Source organism: Lolium perenne, chromosome 3 (assembly GCF_019359855.2).
Source record: "Lolium perenne isolate Kyuss_39 chromosome 3, Kyuss_2.0, whole genome shotgun sequence".
NCBI lineage: Eukaryota > Viridiplantae > Streptophyta > Magnoliopsida > Poales > Poaceae > Lolium > Lolium perenne.
Genome location: NC_067246.2, coordinates 103,055,024 through 103,074,384, shown reverse-complemented (window position 1 = coordinate 103,074,384; position 19,361 = coordinate 103,055,024). Strand labels below are relative to the sequence as shown.

The window sequence follows — 19,361 nt, the reverse complement described above, 5'->3', positions numbered from 1 at the left end:
ACTGCTCTTCTTTTCACATCTTTTCTGCTTAAGTACATTGCACTATTGCTTTTAAATAATTGTTGTGGTATATCTTGCATTAAATTAGAAATCGCCTAAAGGTATCTCTAAGGATTTCCATGCCTGTCCAAGGGAAAAATATCCCTCATGATAGGAAGTGAATGTCTCACAGTCGAGGGACGATACGTCGTCAATCATACTGATGGCCTCTTGGAGGTTACTTTCAGGTAGAAAAAGTTCATGAACGACACCAAACTTGACATTGAACCAACGGTCTATCACGGAACGAACAAAAATAATCAGGGATGGGTCATCATCGACCACGCAGTCGTCGCCCAAGGCAACTTTTTCGTAGTGAAGGCTCCGGTGGGGGAAATCTCATGTAACGCAGTCACAGCTAGGGTTTATGGTTCTAATTATATAGTGCATGCAGGATGGGTCGTGGGGCGCAGCCCACCTCACAAAAATTGAAAAAAGGAGCTCAAGAACTAACATGTGGTTGGATAGTTAGGAGGATCAGACATTGGTACCTAGTGCACCAGAGCTCAAACCCGAGGTTTAACACTGTATTGTCTCATAAATACGAAACATTTTCTCACTAGGAGGTGATGTTCCCTTTGATAGCGAGGTGTATGTGGTGACTTTGTCAATTTTAAAATCCGTCGGATTAATTTCTTGGATTCTGTCTTTCAGAGGTGGTCATAGAAATAGGGTGTAGATGTGTGCGTTATAGATGTGACTGCATATACGTATTTGTGAGGGTCTAATCTATTCTTTGTTTCAGAAGAAAAAAAAAATCCGACCCTGCTAACCGCAGATAGGTAATGCCCTCTCATACATGCATGAATGTAAAAGTAGCTGAGATAGCAAAGATACAAACAGCTACGCGTATATATTTCCGTGCACGGATTTCATTTACATTTTACAGACTTGATTTGCTCCTTACACGGGGCCGAGCCAAACCCAACACTGACGCAATACGTGCACGGCACAAACGTACAAACCAAACCAACACTCAAACACGTGGGCCATAACACACACCTGACCAAACATTTGATGCGTATATGCATCGGACGACAGAAACAGCTTGCTGGAGCAACTGATGATCCAACGGCCCACAACATACCGAGAGCGTCCCCGTCCACGACGCGGCTCCATCGCTTCACTCCACCACGGGCAGCTGCTGGTGCGTCGCCGGGACAGTGAACAGGAACTCGTAGACCGCCACGGCGAGGGGCCCGCCGGCGAGCGGCCCGACCCAGTAGACCCAGTGGTTCTCCCAGTTGTTGGTGGCCAGCGCCGGCCCGAAGGACCTGGCCGGGTTCATGGACGCGCCCGTCAGCGCGCCGCCGGCGATGGTGTTCGCGCCCACGAGGAGGCCGGTGAGCAGCGGGCCGAACCCCGGCGCCGAGCTCTTCGGGTCGAGGATGGCGGCGTAGATGGTGAAGAGCAGCGTGAAGGTGAAGACGACCTCCGACACCACGCCCTGGATCGGGCCCACGCCCGCCGCCAGCGCGTGCACCGGAGTGACCTGCAACGCCACACGTCAGTTGATGTGGCAGATTGGGAATGTGTTTGTGACACGTAGGAACGTAGGACGTACCTCGCCGCCGGTGAGTGCCCTGAGGAGGAGGCAGGCGAGGGAGGAGCCGAGCATCTGGGCGACAACGAAGAAGGCGGACTTGAGCAGGGTGATGTGGCCGCCGACGCAGAGGCTCAGCGTGACGGCCGGGTTCATGTGGGCGCCGGAGATGTGGAACCCGGCCGTCGCGAACACCGCCACCACCAGCGCATGGCCCAGCGCCACCGCGATCAGCGCCGCCGATGTGTCACCTCCTGCCGCGACTGCCTTTCCTGAGAAACAATATATGCAAGAAACGGTGGTTCAGCGTTCAGACGTGTGCGTACATTATGCGTTTCCGTCAAGGCGTTCTCGTAGTCGCAGTACAGACTACGACTACAGAGAAGGAAAAAAGGAAAACCAAATCCATTGCATAGCAACTCGATCGGGAGATCCATGTGGAGGAAACATAATGGCAGAGTGCTGTACATGACTAATCTGAAGCTCTGTTTGTGAGAGAGATTAGTGATCATGAGGGCGCACTTGTCTACAGGTGTTCTCTACATCACTTCAAAGCGAGATGACATGTATATGCCACCTATACATTGACCTTAAGAACTCTTTCCCGGTGATGTATCCACAAACAATATAAAATGTGAAAGCATCGAGGCTACTATAAATTTGAGACTACAACGTGGCAAGAAGCCTGCCACTCCAAGAAGCTGGAGCCTCCTCTTGGAGCACACACAGCTGGAAATGCCAGGTGATCAGCTCCTAGTTTCCTACTGATTCTACTCTCCTCTCGCCGTCACTTTCCTCTAATCTATCTCAACCAGTTCCTCCTACACCGTCTTCTTAATTTTTTAACATATCCAAACTTCAAACATAGCTTTTAATTTTTCCACGGAGTGAAATGTTTTCGAAAAAAGCAAGAACACATGTGTCGTTTCGTACCAGATAAGAGTGTACCCTTTTGTAAATAAAATGATACATGAGTACCACCTAGTAATATAAGTGTACGAAAAAACGAAACGAGTAGCTGCTTCATGGGCCTGTGCAGTGTGCACGGCGACATGCACGGAGCAAGCAGACGGAACCAATATTAGCTGGAAGGAGAGCACGTACCGCCGGTGATGGCGGAGCCGACGCCGACGAAGACGAAGAGGAAGGTCAGGACGAGCTCGCCGAGCACGGCCCGGAGGCAGCGGGGGTCGGATGCCTCGCGGCAGTGGCCGATCGCGAGCTTAGGCATCTCGAATCGATCTGGGGGAGGATGGAGGAGCTAAGGGGAAGGCACCGATCGATTATCTGATCGATGGATCACTCGACTGCTAAGACAAGACCGGCTGGATGGGTGTGTTTCATTCAGTCGAAGACGATGCCTATATATAGCCACGATATTTTCCTGCGGAGCAAGTCAAAACCTTATAATGACACGCCTCAACAAATAATCGCCGATTGGGATCGAGCTATGGACTGGAGGTACGACGTCAGCTGGAGCATGCGTGTGCACACTGAACACATTGATACAGGTCACGCAGGGCGCTGTCTTTGTGTGTTGCACATCACAATGGCAAAATGCAGGAGCACGTCCCTTTTTCTGAATATTGGCCGGCTCTAGCTTTCGTCTTTGAACTTCAAAATCAGACAAGCTTAACTCGTCGCCAACGATCTTGTCCCCCAAACAATTGCAACCTGGTTTAGGAGGAAGTGGTGGCAGTTTCGTCGCACACAGGACAACTAGGGTCCTGTTTGGCATCAAAATATTTCTGCGAAATAAAATACCAAAGTATTAAAAACTTTAGTGCATGTTTGATTCAAAGGATTTCAAAAGAACATGAATAGGAAAAAAAATGCTACAATAGTATGTCCTGACATGTGAAATCATACAAAAATAAAAAGCCGCAATAGTTAATTGCAGAAGTTGTCTGGTTGCACCATAGAAAAATGCAGAAAATTCTATAGAGATTGAGAAAATGCAATAGTTTTCATAAACACATAGAATTTTTTTAAAGAGGTTTAAACTATATCTCTAGAAATCATATGGGATTGTTGTATAGGAAAGCAATCCATAAATTTTTTGGAGGATTCAATCCTTTGAATCAATTAGCCTCTATAGGAAAAACTCCTACGGGCAAGAATCCTAGAAATTTCTTTTGGGAATCCTTTGAATCGAACATGCCCTTGGTGTTTGGATCCAATGAATATTGTGGTTTTAAACCTGACTTATTCTTGAAAACTGCTGTTTTTTTTGCCATATTCCAAACTTCGGACCTCTTTTTTCTAAATTGATGTATTTCCCAAAAATATAGTATTCTTTGCCCATGCACTAAGATACTTCGTTTTTGAAAATAACTAATGTTTTGAAGAAACGATCCTAATTAATTCTAAAATAAAAACCAAGAATGGTTAGAAACCCAAAAACTTAAGGAAAGAAGAAGAACTGATATTGTTATCTAAACGAACACACATTTGTAGTAACGAATGAAGACAAATATTTTTGAGTTAATAAGATCCACAAAGTTTACTAAAAAATATGTTTTTAAAAGGTAATGTAAATCATTAGAAATATTATCCGAAAACATGGAATTTGAGAAAATTGACAAACAATTTGTGACTATTCATAACAAAAATATGAAAAAACTTTGGATTTTTTAAAATGGTAAATGAAGTTAATAGTCATAACAACATATTAACCTTGATGCTCCTTTCTTGTAATACTTTTTTTTCTTTTTCTCTGTATTTCCATATTCTTTCATGCACCCAAATTCAAAGATTGGACCATATATGGGGTGTGGGGCATTCATACATCACATCATGGCTAAATATAGTTATTTCCATCATTAACCACATATTTCTACTTTTTCATGAGCATTCATATTTTTCAAGTGTAACATTCAATTAATTTTCCGCCTTGTATGTTCTATTTAATTCGGTTAACAAAGTTTATAGATTATTCTCAGTTTGGAAAGTATCTTAATTGTATTGTAAAATATTATCATTTATAGTTTAACTTTAAATTACAGAAAGGAAGCTCCATATATTTCACTATTTTTCTTTCTCCTACTAATTCATTGCATTACTTTTGGGTGTTCTGATTTGTTTAGAAAGAGAAATACATACACCCTTGACATTCATAAGTAAATTTATTTGTTTCTAAAATATAGGGCTCACATATATACTACTATGCTTAAAAGGTATATGTATGAGGAATAATATGCATGAGGTGGGAAATTAGGCTTTGTCCCTTTGAAGGTGCAACATTCGTTCGCAAATGCTTGTCGTCCTAGAACCAAATGTTTCTTAACGAATTGCACTATGGTCCACTCATCATAATCCTGATGTGCTTTTTAAATCATCCTGGTAAAGTGCTCGAGAAAATATGAATTTTGCAACATAACAATATCAAAATATGTAGCTTCGTATTACTTTCTAATAATGGAATTAACATGAAAATATAAAATTAGAATAACACTATATGAGCTTTCTATTAAAAAAATTAAAGAAAACTTGCAGCCTTTGAGTTTGAATACTGAATCTAGTTATCAGTAGTTCGTTCCAACCAATTGAGCTACTTTAAGGCTGTATGGATCTCTGCCCTGAAGATGGATCAGTGGTTGGTGGCGCTGACGGTTCTGAAGGGAGGGCATGAGGAGCTCGTTGAGAGTCTGCTAAACCGGATGTGAGCTCCTGTTTCGCCATAGGGTGACTCAGTGATGCCCCGGTAATTATCGGGTGGGGCCTTGTTTTGTGTTTCTAGGGCATAAGGCCCCGACGGCATGTTACTTCACCCATTGTCGACATTTTAGGTATTGAGTGACGGCTTGGGATTTAACGATGTATGCTCTTGTCGAATCTATGTTGAATAAAATCTAAATAAAGGTGGTATGCATCGATTGATGCAGAGGCTAGCCCCCTGCCCCCCCCCCCCCCCCCCCATTTCGAAAAAAAACTTTAATATATGTCCGTAACGCAGACCGTCTGCACAATATTATTTTGTTAAAATCAATTGGGTATCCGATGAATTAAGGTGGGCCTGCCCCTGCATAGAGCATGTGCAAACTGACAATATGTATAAAAAATAGGTAGGTGAAAATAATACCTTTTTCCTGAAAAGGAGGTTGAGACCCTCGGCTTCTGCATCGAAAAGACGTATATGGACTCTTTATTATTTCATTCAACAAAATGTCTGACAAAAACATACATCAAACTACCCGAAGTCATGCTTTCTAATGAGAAGTATGTTCATAATATGTGTTTTATAAGTTTTGGCTAACCTGTTCATATGACGACCCAGTTGTAACTACCTAGAAATGCTTGCCGATACGCAAAAAAGGAATTGTGGGCACTCTACTACGGTTAACACTTTGATTTGCCTCAATCTAAATAGCAAGCCTTGCCTTTAGCGTCTCTAGCTCAATAAAATTTTGCCCAGCTAAGCTAGCTATCCAAACGTTCCTAATGTCTATTTCTAAAACAAAATGTATCTCCGTACGAGGGTATATTACTTAACTTGGGTCTTACTTTCTGAAAAGCATGCTTACAACTGTTCTCATGTGCTTGTGTTCGTGCCGATTGGAACATCGTTTGGAGCCTTGGAGGTATATAGGTACCAGTCGTCTACTCTTATTGAGCTCAGTTCGAATCTAACTATGCCATCATGTCATGTAATGTGAAATCGCACGAGGTCCCGCGTAGATAGTTACCCTCGAATGTAGCGCGAGTTCCAGCAGCATTTTAAGTTCACCAAGCCAAGATTTTGGTGAGACAGCAGACGTGATGCCGAGTGGCCCTCGCTCTGGTCGACCCCTGACAAAAACAATCAGGCCAGGCGGGGTTATCTGTTGAACCAGGATTGCAGGCAGTCCAGTCGAATGCCTCTCTATTTTTCTTTCGCGAGGTAATTAAAATTGATGTCAATTGGTCCGCAGCTCTTGAGCAACTAATTAATTAATCAATGCTAATCAATTAGACTCCAACTTGTTTCCCCCAAGGCCTGCGGAAGCAGTCGATCGCTTTCGCTGAAATAACCAATGCAAAAAATAGAAAAGGAACCCACTGAAATTGCCTACTTGGGTGCGTTGTCGATCCCAGGCATGACCTCGACATCAGAGCACGCTAGGCAGCCAATGGCGTCTCCAGATGCTAACTGCTGCTCCAACCAATTCGAGTAAAAATATTCAACTTGTAAATGACATTTAAAGAAATATAAAAAAGAAAATACTCCCTACGTTCTATACCAAAGAGAAAACAATGTTCTTTCAATTCCTAAACCTGCTCAGGTACTTTACGAAATTTGTTCTACCATGCATACAAAATGTTGCTATATGGCATATATGATGTGTTATACGAACGCTGAAAATTATTCGAATGGATCACAAAACGTACTCCATATGTAACAACACACACATCCATAAACATGTTCACATATTTTTGCCTAAATCAAATGAATACAATGAACATACTTGTGTTTATAATTTAGTTTTGTGTGAAAGAAATTGACATTTTTTGTATTTTATATGGAATCCTAGTGGGTCTATTTGGCCGTATTTGGAAATGACACGAGGAGACACTGGGATTACCCGTCAAGTATCCACAATCTTATCTAATGAAAAAGGATTCCCTTTTGTCAATTGATGAACAAGATTTCGACTTGAAGAGGGGATACTTGACCCTTAGTGCACTCCCACGATTATACAAAAAGTTGAGGCCTCTGCAGAAGGGAGGTGACTCCCTTGATCAACAAGCCACATTCCGCATAGTTTTTAAGTAGTGAATCTCTTTTGCATGAGTTCATACTTCCCTTATAATCTCTGGGGACCAACACTAGTCAGATATAGGAGTAGGTTATTATCCGTGGAGCCGCGAATTTGTATAAATTTTTGTCAAGATGATGAACCACTAGTTAGATTTCGCCTATCCACCTTTCTCTATTGATCTATAGCTCATACGACCGATGATTAATAATCATCAACAAACCAAAGGTAATTTTTATGTGCACGTCTAAAATGGCGTATACTTCTGAAACAAAAGGGATTAAGATAAATCCATCATATTGCATTTTTATTTGTCTTCTCCAAGAAAATTTCCAACACAACAAATTACATAGATCCTTGAAAAATGTAACTTGAATTAAAAAAAAATATTATAACTACAACCAAAATAAAAATAAATATACAAGGAAAACAAAATTTAAAAGTGGAAAAAAATGAAAAAAATGAAATTGATATAAAAGGAGGTAAACCTGGTGCTGCAATTAATTAATTAAAAAATTGTGAAAGGGTAAGCTTGGTCTCTCAACTTCATTAACACACTTTGTCATTGTAGTGCCAATATTACCTAGACTAATCTTTTTTGGAGTGTTCTATTAAAAGTAGTTCTCCAATGAGGTGGAGAAGTTTTTGCACAGTTACATCCTAGTCAGCACCAAAAGATATTTGGAATATTAAAACCGCGTGAATTTCAATAGTACACTAGAAATATCTTCTAATTCGATAGAGTTTGAAAGATTTAAAATTAACTATTTTTAGTTTTCAGGAAAGCTATGTAGACCATTTTTTATTTATAAAATGTGACTTTACATATCGATCGGTTTAACTTATAAAATTGTGATTTTGTTTAAAATTATCTCTTTTCAGATTTTTCTTTGATGTATCTAAGTTTTATATTTTCACTGCCCTTATTAGTCCTTTTTTTCTAACTAGGATGTTGAGATGCGCCTACTTCTCTCAAAACTGATTTCAGTAGGGAAAGAAGTTCAGACCGTTTTTTTAAATAAAAGTTCGAGCTTCTTTGATTCATAGGATTCGTATAGAAATTATGTAGGATTTGGATCATATGGAAAAATTTCGGATATAAATCGTTTGATTCATAGAAACATATTCTATAGGAAGTAATCTTATAAGAATCTTGTACTGCAAATCCTATAAGAAAAAAACATTAGGTCATACCTCATGAAAAATTTCTTCGCTACAATTAAACACACTTCATGTTCCCACAAGAATCAAGTAAGCTGACATTTCAATCATATACTTCTCATATTCTTATTTTTTCCCCTATCATATGAATCAAAGGAGTCCTTAGGCAGTCTTTCTTAGATAGAAGTTAAGACAGTTTTTGAACTTCAAATACCAAATGGTAAGATTCTTTACAATGAATTTTTCTAACTCGTGTATCTGTACTTGTATTAAATTCATACCATAGTTGAAAGAATAAAACAAACCTTTCCTTAATTAATCTACACCAATTATGCTCCAAAATACTTCTCCAGGCTTGCAGACATCAGTCGATCGTTTTCGCTGAAAAGGCCAATGCAAGAATAAGCACACACACTCAAACTGCCTACTTGCTTGCTGTCGCACGGCTCGTCTGCGTTGTCAGTCCCTCGCACGGCCTCCACATCAGAGCGCGCCGAGTCGCCAATGGAATCGCCTGGCGCCAACTGCTGCTCCCCATCATCACCAGCAATTAGCATATCTTGAGACATTTTTGGATTAAGAAGAACAACGGGGAGATGCACAAGTTAATCAGAAGAAGGAAAATGTCTCCCGGAGTAGTTGATGATCGGCGCACGCACGCGGGTCGCTCTCAAATTTTGTGTCGCCGCCGGAGGCTTGGTTTTGGTTAAGTTAAGTGGCGACGACCTTAGGCCGGCGCTGGACTGCTCGAGTCGGTCGTGCCTCCAACTTTGTGTCATCGAGACCCGTACGACGTCGTCCTCGCGTGGGTTTTGGACTTTGTTGCAGTATGAGTTTGTGATTGCTCAACCGTTAACTGCTGTATACGAGCCTGAGCCTTGTCCTTGTCTCTACCTGTAGGTCAACCCTTTTCACACGGACTGACGGGATTGAAACAGACAAACAAAGAACAATAGAAAACAGGGTTTGAAGCAATGGAAACATAATTTTGCAGGGAGCTACTAGTTTTTTTTTTTTTTTTGCGAAAATTCCACCGATCCATTAATAATCATCAAACAGCAGTGCAAAGATGCCTAAAAGTAATAAAAACTACAAATAGGTCGTTGGACCACCCAGCGACGACTACATATACTAGCACGAGCCGAAGGCGCACCGCCGTCCTCGCCCCTCCATCACCGGAGCCAGGCAAAACTTGTCGTAGTAGAGCTTGTTGTAGTAGATAGATGGGAAGTCGTCGTGCTAAGGCCCCAAAGGACCAGCGCACTAGAGCAGCAACCATCGCCAATGATGATAACCGTAGATCGAAAGAGACTGACCTGAAACCACACAATCGAACAAGAAAGACGATCAGATCACGGGGGATCTGTCAGACACACAACTCCACGCGTCCTCCACCGACGCTAGATGCACCACCGGAGCGAGGATAGGACGGGGAGGATCTTATTCTGACTTCAGGAAGTAGCCGCCGCCTCACCATCCCGAAGAAGACACCGAAAATAAACTAAATGAAGAACTGAAAACTGAAACCTTCCCGCCGGCGAGAGGCCGCGGTCCGCCACACCTCCAAAACCCCAAGGGCACCGGAGGCGGAGCGGACCGGCAGCGTCGCGGGCGAGAGGGACGAAACCTTAGATGAGTTTTAGAGCTGCCTCAAAACGCCTTGCTGTTTCCGTACCCAACTACTAGTTCTTAAGTAAGTTCTTCATCTGTTTCTAGCACGAATCACGAGTTGGATTAAATAGTTAGGGGCACTTTTTACTCAGTTGCAAGTTGCAACCTACTTGCAACGGGAAAAACTGTGTTGCAACCCACTTTCAACTTATAGACGCACGAATCATGATATAAATTTAACTGTTTTTTAGTCGATTGAGCTCTAAGGTAATTCTCGATCGACCGCGAAATAGACTGAATTTTATGCGTACGCTACAGTTGCGCCGCGCAATGTCTACAGAAAAAAAGGAGAACAGACTGTAATGTCCCAGGTTTAGAGACGATCGAGGGGTAGATTTTAGAAAGGGATGTGCATTGCATAGTAAATTCTGGGAAAATTTCGCGTTTTTAACAAAAACTGCATCGAAGGGGGACAAGTTTCTCTCTCGACACCTTACAGGGTTAGGGTTTCGAGAGTGCGACAAACTTGCATCTCACTTCACTACTTTAGGGTTTTGAGAAGAGAGGGGAGAATTTGCATTATTAAATTCTAAATGAAGTGTCATGGTTAAATTCAAACCAATGATGAATTTGAATTTCAAATTCAAACATTAAATAATTACCCTAAATAATTCAATTGTGAGGAAATTCATTCAGTAAATAATCAATAATAAACAAAATGAACAATTATAATAAAGTAAAGCTCATTAGGGAAAACTTTGAGCTTTATTGATCATCACACAATTTACATCGTCATTACAATATTCATAAGAGAAAATAAATGAATTACAACACATTACAAGAATTGGTGAAATTGAAAAAAAAAAGAGAATAAAAAGAAAAGTACAAGTAATGACCCTAGTCTAAATACTACAAGATCATCTTCACTTGATCTTGGATGTGATGAACTCCATGTCCATTTTTGATCAATTGTTGATTCCCTGCACAAATCAAAGCAAAACCAGCATTAAGCCAAGTGGCAAAGCCACTTGGCAGGTTAACAAATAAAGGAAATGAAGGGGATATGATCAAGCTGCCGAGCTGATCCATGCCACAGCCAAGTTCCAGGTCCAGGTGCACAGCACATGCCTACACACACACACAGCCTGCTCACAGGGCTGTGTGCATGCAGCACACACACACAGTGAGTCACCAAAGTGACAAGCAAGAGCTGTCGACCAGGGAGAGCAAGGGAGCACCACATATAAGCTTTTCAGAAGCAAACCCTAGCTCATTCATCGGCAGGCAACTTGGTAAGTCATCAGAGAACAAGAACACTTAGAACAGGAAGAACACATAGCCATAACCCTCATCCAGGAACAGCTCAAGCAAGGAACTGTTTTCTGTTGAGAAGTAAACCATGGAGTAGATCAAGCAGCAAGCTTACAAGGAGGAGCAGGGCAAGTCAAATCAACCACCAGAAGCAAAACCTCTACACCAACACACTATTTCTAGGAGCTGGAGTGAGGTATACACATTAACATGAACAAACCAGATGGTTTTGTTCATAAATTGCACAGACATGATCTCAAACACACCACAAGGGTAGAAACCCTATATGTGAGTCATCATATGGCTACTGGCCAAATTGGTGCAAGAAAACCAGAGAGAAACAAATAGGAAGGCACCCTGGGAACATTGGCTATGCCAAACCAGTGACATAATCAAAGAAATCCAACAAGGGATGATCCTATTTAGCTAGTCAGTTTCACTTAGCACCTATAGCCACTACACCATCAGACAGATAGACTATCAAGTGTCTATTCATGTTTATCAACATCAAAGGGAACTGGAAAAACCACAAGGATTCTTCCAGTGAGATATTTCCCAAATCACAGCAAGCCAACACAGGTAGGAGCAACCATTTCTAAGCAGACAGAGCCTGCTAGGGTCACAACAGCTACCTATCCACTTAAGAAATTCACCAAAGCATCACATCATTATCCAGGGGATTCAGTATGAGCTAGGGTACCCAACCAGTGGTTGGCATCCCTCTAGCTACATCAAATTCATCCATATGATCATTACTGCTAAACAGTTCACATCATTTATCTATCTAATAAAGCAAGGAATTACAGATAAATGAAACAGTAAAGTAACTAAAGCACCAACATCTTGTCAGTGAACCAATGGCTCACCGCAAGCATCAGATGATGCTTGAGTAAGCATCAACACACACCAGCACAAGTACAAGTGTCACTCAGACACCAGGTGAAGCATCAGTAAGGCACAGGCAACAAGCAAGTGATGATCATTTGATCATCAGGGCCTGCTAAAGAATGCCAGGGCAGGCTAGAATCAAACACTGGAATCCCACATGAATTCTATGAATTGCACAGCCACAGATAAGCAACATTTGTATTACAGACTAGCACATAATCACTTTTATAATTGTATCCAGAAGCACTCCATCAAGGGATGGAGCTGCCAAGTCAATAACAATGCTCAAATGAGCATGATCATGATTTAAAGCACAGAGATAGCACACCAGGAACACTGGTACTTGCCAAAGGCAAGGATCATGCATTATGATCAAGCCAGGGAGAAGTAATTGCACACACAGGAGAGGCAGAAGCAAGATAGCAACAGCAGTAATAACTGAATCAAGCAAAGCATCACAGTATGCTCATGAGCAAGAGCTCATGAGTTACAACAGCAAGTTATAGAGCACAATAGCATAGCACAGTAGCCAGAATCCATGGCAAATTCACAGCAGTATCATGAACAGCATGATCAAGCATTGCAATTGCAACACAGCAAGCAGCATACGTAGCAGCAGTGAGCTAAGCTCAGCAGAGCAGCAACAACAGCATGGCAGACCTCCACAGGGAGGAGAGCCATGGCCAGAGCACATAGAAGAGAAGGAAGAACAAGCACAGAGGGTAAGAGGAAGGCGGCGCATGTACCTGGAGCGAGCAGACGGCAAGCGTGGCCGTGGCGGCCACGGCGGCGCGCGCCGAAGGCACGGCGGCACCTGGCCAGGCCATGCCAGGCCCGACGAGCGCCGTAGCGCTCCGCACCTCGGCGGCGAAGGTCCGGCGGCGCCATCACGCCTGAGGCGCCGGTGAGCACCGCACCACCGTGCGGTCAAACGAAAGGGGAATCGGCGATGGGGCGGCTAAGAACCAGATCGACGCCGTGGATCTGGTGCGCCGTCGCATGGCGGTGCAGATGCGCCCCATGGCGAGGGCCATGGCGGCCGGAGATCGCCGGAATCGGCCGGCGACGATGCGGGCGACGAAGTCGCCAGAGCGAGATTGGGGATTAGGGTTAGGTCGAGACGGCGCGAGGTGGTGGGCGAGTGAGCGACCGCTCGGGTCGGTCGGACCCGAGCTGGTTTAGCCCAACCCACTGGGCCACCCTGACACGTGGGCCCAGGGGCAAAAAGGACTTTTAATAATTCAATAAAAACATGAAATTTTGAAATTCAATAGAAAATTATTAAAAGCTCTTAAAAATATGAAAAAGGATCAGCATAAAATTCTCTATTTAAATAAAATATCAAAGAGAATTTTTGAAGACAATTAAGAATAAGTCCTATTTTGATGATTTAAATAATCATTTAAATCACACACCTAATTTTCTATAATGAAAATAAGTCCATTAATGTATTTGGACTTTAAAAACACCTTGACAACATTTCAAGGTTGTATTTTACTTGAAATCAAGTATCCTCAAATTATTCTTAGTATTAACCTCTTACATGATATAATAACAACATCGGAAGGGGGAAACAAACCCTAAAACTGGAATCATGCATAACTGCTTCTTTAACCATTGCCCTTATCGGACAATGATGCTATTTTTCAGAACCAGAGGACAAGGGTCAGTCCACACCTTCCAACTGCAAAACTTTGCAGTGTTCAGGCAAGTTCATCACTTGCTCATGTCATTTGAGTATTTTTATCAAATTACTTGCAAAGTATTATGGTTATCACTATTGCACAAAAATCAAAACCACTACTTTCATAACTATGAATATGACTATGTGGTGGGCAATGGAACCATGGATTGTGTTGATATGGTGGAGGTTCCATTGCACGGGTTTATATCCAGCTAGGATTAAACAACAAATGTCGCCAGTGATTCTTGTGCCGTAATACCCGTGTTAACCATAAGATCCGGAGTGGGACGGAGTAGTCAAAAGTGTTTCCACCTCTCGTTCATCAACGGATGCGCTTACCGTAGCAGTTGTGTCTGGCGGAACAACCGGAGGGTGGGGATCCCATTCTAATTCCCCACGGTAAAGCATTGCTTGCCGTAGCAGTTGTGTCTTGCGGAACAACCGGAGGGTGGGGATCCCATTCTAATTCCCCACGGTAATGCGGTCTATGATGGGTTGCAGCTACCGGCGTAGGAGTGTATGGTAGAGCCCAGCACTGTCGTCGTGGTCGGGGTCCACCCTGAAATTACGGGAATAATGGGACCGGCGTGGACCCAGGGTCGGGGCATGCAACAAAGGGTGGGTGTTCGAGGTAGCGGAGGAACATGATTGGCTAGACCTTATACCGGGCCTCACACCAAAGGAAGTGTGGACGGGAAAGCTGCCCGGTTGGCACCAAGGTTAAGATCTCTTATGGGTAAAGCAACACACCTCTGCAGAGTGTAAAGAACTGTGACCTGTCACTCCCTGTTCCGGGATGAGGAACTACGAACGCGGCCGGAAAGGAGCTCCATGAAGTTCTAGTAAACCGGTGAACGCTGACGGACATAGCTCTTTGAAATAAAAGCAATCTCTTGAAGAAATGTTTATCAAAACTTGCATTGGTATTAGACTTTCTGGTCTAATATCGTAGCTAGTGCATTAAACACCTCTTATCTATAATGAACTTGTTGAGTACGCTCGTACTCATACCACTCTTAAATCCCATGCTTAGATTGTCTGAATCGTCTGGAGGAGGACTACGACAGCAATGAAGGAGCCGAGATCATCGGCTACGAGGAACCAGACCTCTCAGGAGGAGTGGAAGGCGTAGACTATCTCATTGTCTACGGATCCGGGGAGGCTTCCGGAGGTGAACAAGCCTAGAGATATCTGATGAGTAGTAGTAACCGAGCAGCCCGAACTCTTAGTATTTAGCTGCTCGATGGAATAAATGTTTAGTTTAATGAGACTCTTGTATTGTAAGTTAATTTGGGTTCGCCTCGAACCCAGGAGTGATCCTCTTAGGACCCAAGAGGAGCTCAGAGACGATATGTGTATGTTACTTGTAATAATATGTGAATGAGTTATGGACCCGCTATGTTCTGTTGTACTACTCTGAGGGATGTAACATTTGCGGAATGGTACTTCGTGAATGTTATATCAATGACTAGCATACTACAACATGCAGTGGTATGCAGGGTCACCACAGTTGGTATCAGAGCAAAAGCTTTGACCTTAGGTTGGAACCTAGTAAATGGGACCAAACGTTAGGAGTCAAATAGGACTAGTAAAGAATTCTCTAAAAATATGGTGTATATTCAATTGAGAATACAACAATCATATCTTTTAGTGCGATAATTCTTTATTATCTCTATTATGATGCATTATTACTAATCTTATAATCTTTCTATTTCTACAGCCAACATGGCAAGTTCACGACCGGGAAGAAACGTGAAAGTTATGGATTCCACACTGAATGAATACCAAGGAGGACTTGCTGATATCTTACGAGCCATGTTACTGGAATTTGGGTGCGATCCCCAGATTCCAGTAAAGAAGTACATGTTCTATGATGGTCCTGTACTGGCCAAGTGCAGGGTAGGACTGCGACTTCCCGAATCTTTGGGAATGAGCGTAGTCATGCCAGCTGGGGAAGCTAGGACAACCAATACAGCTTACCATATAGCTGTTATGAGAGCCATAACCGACATACGGGAACATAAGACAAAAGAGCTTATGGATTCCGAGTTCTCCCATATTCCTCATAATCAGGAGGAAGAAGATCCCATGCTCAACCACTACAAATATGCTAAACGCAAACCCATAGCAGCGGCAAAATATATGGATAATAGCCGTAACTTCATATCATTACTCTTTCAGTTGAACCATCATCTGATAGGAGCAATTGATACGATGCTTGAGGAATTTACTGAACCCAAGGAGGAGAGTAGGGGAAAAGAACCTATGGAGAATGTGGTGCATACACCAGTTTATTCAGCTGGTGACTACATCAGTATTGATCCACTTGCACGTGAAACCCCACCTGCTACACCTGGGAACTACCTGGGTAGTTCCTATGGGGGATACGAAGGCGGAGAGGAATCCGGAAACAACCAGCGTTCCGAGACTCCTATCGAGAATTCCAGGGGTTGGCGTTGGGGAGATGATACTGGAACTCATAGTACCTCTGTGTATTATGATGGGGAGATGAATGATGACGCAACAACCCAGAACCAGAGCTATCCTAGTAATGAAGGAGTGGATGGAGGATATCCGACACAAGTTGAGTCGGGTATGAGTTTTGGTAACCCTTATGGTGGGGTTACAGGGGAGTACACCCGATGGGTGGACTATGATGCACTCAACGATCAGTTTGTGAACACTGATTTCTCCTTAGGATCATCATCTGATTCGGATTACAAGCCAACGGGGAGACCTTATGTTCCAGGGTCTATCAGGAGGACGACACGTTCGACCGGATGGAAGCCTGGGATGTACCGGGAGTGAAGATCGACTAGAGTCCACCAAGGGAGGCGTGGCTATAATACAAAAGTACCACATGTATTATAGTTTGTAATATTTGTATAAATTTGTACATATACTTTAATAAGTGAGTTTGCATACTCACATCGACTTGAGTATTGTAATAAGACCACTTAAGTATGTATATACAGGGTATATGTTTTGTATGATTTGGATTTGCTTCTTGATTTCCATTGCGTGACTAGTTCTGTGCACAAAGTTGAGCTCAGAAAACTTGCGCATGGAGTAATTATGAGTATCATCTTGTGTTGCAGAACTAGGGGGATTATGTCGGGAACGTTAGGAAACGAGACTGAAGCGCAGCGCATGGAGCGCGAAGCAAAAGAAAAGGAAGAGGCTGAGGGTGCAGCCAGAGATCAGTTTCCACCACCACCACCACCCATGACGCAGCAAAACTTTATCCAGTACATGCAGCTGGTAGAGGAGCGACAGCGTGTAACACTGGAGCAACAGAACAAATTCTTCCAAGATTTGATGCAGCAAAACAGGGTGGAGAGACCTGAGAACCCGGGAGTCACATTAGCAGACTTCCAAAACACTAAGCCTATATCTTTTGCATACGCGCCCGAGCCAATGGACGCGGAAGATTGGCTGATGGATACTGAGCGTAAGCTCAACACCGTTGGATGTAACGACCAAGAGAAGGTTCGTTATGCTACACATCTGCTATGTGGACCTGCCGCATCATGGTGGGACAATATTGTAGCCGTTTACCCGGCTGGAAAGGTATTTACCTGGGATGAATTCACGAGGAAGTTCAGGGAATCCAATGTCCCTGAAAGTATTGTGGAGCTGAAGCGTCGAGAATTTGAGAGTCTCGAGCAGAAGGACAAGGCAATCCTGACCTATGTCAGGGAGTTCTCTAAACTGTCCCGGTACGCTGTTGAGGAAGTCAACACCGAGGACAAGAAGAAAAAGAGATTTCTGAGGGGGTTAAGTCCCCAGTTCAAGGTACAGCTCCGTATGATGAGAGCAACAGAGTTTCAAGAGTTGGTGGATGCAGCCATCACTCTAGAAGATGATTTCAAGCAATTACAGGAGGAGAAGAGGAAAAAGGCCAAGTTTGAGCCTAAGAGGTTTGTTAGTAACAAGCCTAATACCAGCTTGAGTTTCAAGCCCAGATACAGCAACAACAACAACAACAACATCAACTACTACGGTAGTAGGAAGAATCAGGCATTCCAGACTGCAAATCAAATAGTTTGCAGAAGCTGTGGATTCACGGGGCATTTCGCCAAGGACTGCAAGAAGCCAAAGATTATATGCTTTGGTTGTCGCCAGGAGGGGCACATGCTGAAGGACTGCCCCAAGAAGAATAGTGGAGGAGGTCAGTCAGGAGGAGGAGGAAACCGAGGAGGAAACACCGGAGGCAACTGGAAGAATAAGAAGCCCTTCGGCAAGCTGAACTGTACCAGTCTGGAGGAGGTGGTCAACTCTGACCAGGCGGTGATAGGTACGCTCCAGATACTCACTCATCCTGGCAAAGTACTTTTTGATACTGGTGCAACTACATCATTCATATCTCAACAATTCATCATCAAACATGGGATTAGTTGCACTAAGTTAGATACACCCATAACCATACTTTCTGCGGGGGGAACGATAGTAGTAACCCATGCCAAACAAAAACAAGTCATTATGATCAATAAGTGCGCGTTTGACGCAAACCTGTTCATTTTACCAATGAAGGACATTGATGTCATTCTTGGTATGAACTGGTTGGAAGCTAATGGAGCATTGATCGACTGTGTAAACAAGACGGTGTCTTTGAAAAGCCCCGATGGAAGTAGAATGATCTACCAAGGCGACAAACATACGCAGATTGAAGTTGAGTTACAGCTGAATAGCATGAAGGAGGTGAAGTTAGAGGATATACCTGTAGTAAATGAATTCCAGGATGTGTTTCCTGCGGAATTACCTGGTATGCCACCAGAAAGGGAGATACAATTCACTATCGACCTAATTCCAGGAACAACTCCGATTGCCAAGGCACCATATAAGATGGGGCCCAAGGAGTTGAAAGAACTTAAGGAGCAACTGGATGACTTGGAACAAAAGGGTTTCATTCAGGAGAGTGTTTCACCATGGGGATCACCTGTGATCTTCGTGGATAAAAGAGATGGAGGAAGAAGGATGTGCGGAGACTACGGTGAATCGAACAACGTCACAATCAAGAACAAGTATCCACTTCCAAGAATACAAGATCTATTTGATCAAGTGAGAGGCGCGGGAGTCTTTTCCAAGATTGATCTAAGATCCGGTTATCACCAGATAAAGATCAAGAAGGAAGACGTTCCGAAAACTGCCTTTGTCTCAAGGTATGGACATCATGAATACCTTGTAGTACCTTTTGGATTGACCAATGCCCCAGCAATATTCATGAATCTCATGAATAAGATATTCATGCCATATCTAGACAAGTTTGTCATCGTATTTATCGATGATATCTTGATATATTCCAAGAACAAGTCCGAACATGCTGAACATTTGAGGTTGGTGTTGCAAACACTAAGGGAACATCAACTCTATGCCAAACTTAGTAAGT

At 43.1% G+C, this 19,361-nt stretch overlaps 1 protein-coding gene across 1 annotated transcript; it reads right to left on the bottom strand.

Annotated features, from left to right (window-relative positions):
- Nucleotides 1-871: 871 nt before the first annotated feature.
- LOC127342034 (aquaporin TIP4-3) lies at nt 872-2,937 on the bottom strand. Its single transcript, XM_051367973.1, has 3 exons — nt 2,687-2,937; nt 1,604-1,854; nt 872-1,531 (listed from the first exon to the last, which is right to left on the bottom strand). Exons 1-3 carry the CDS (start codon nt 2,811-2,813, stop codon nt 1,163-1,165), a joined length of 747 nt encoding a protein of 248 aa, XP_051223933.1. The 5' UTR covers nt 2,814-2,937; the 3' UTR covers nt 872-1,162.
- Between the last annotated feature and the right edge of the window lie 16,424 nt (nt 2,938-19,361).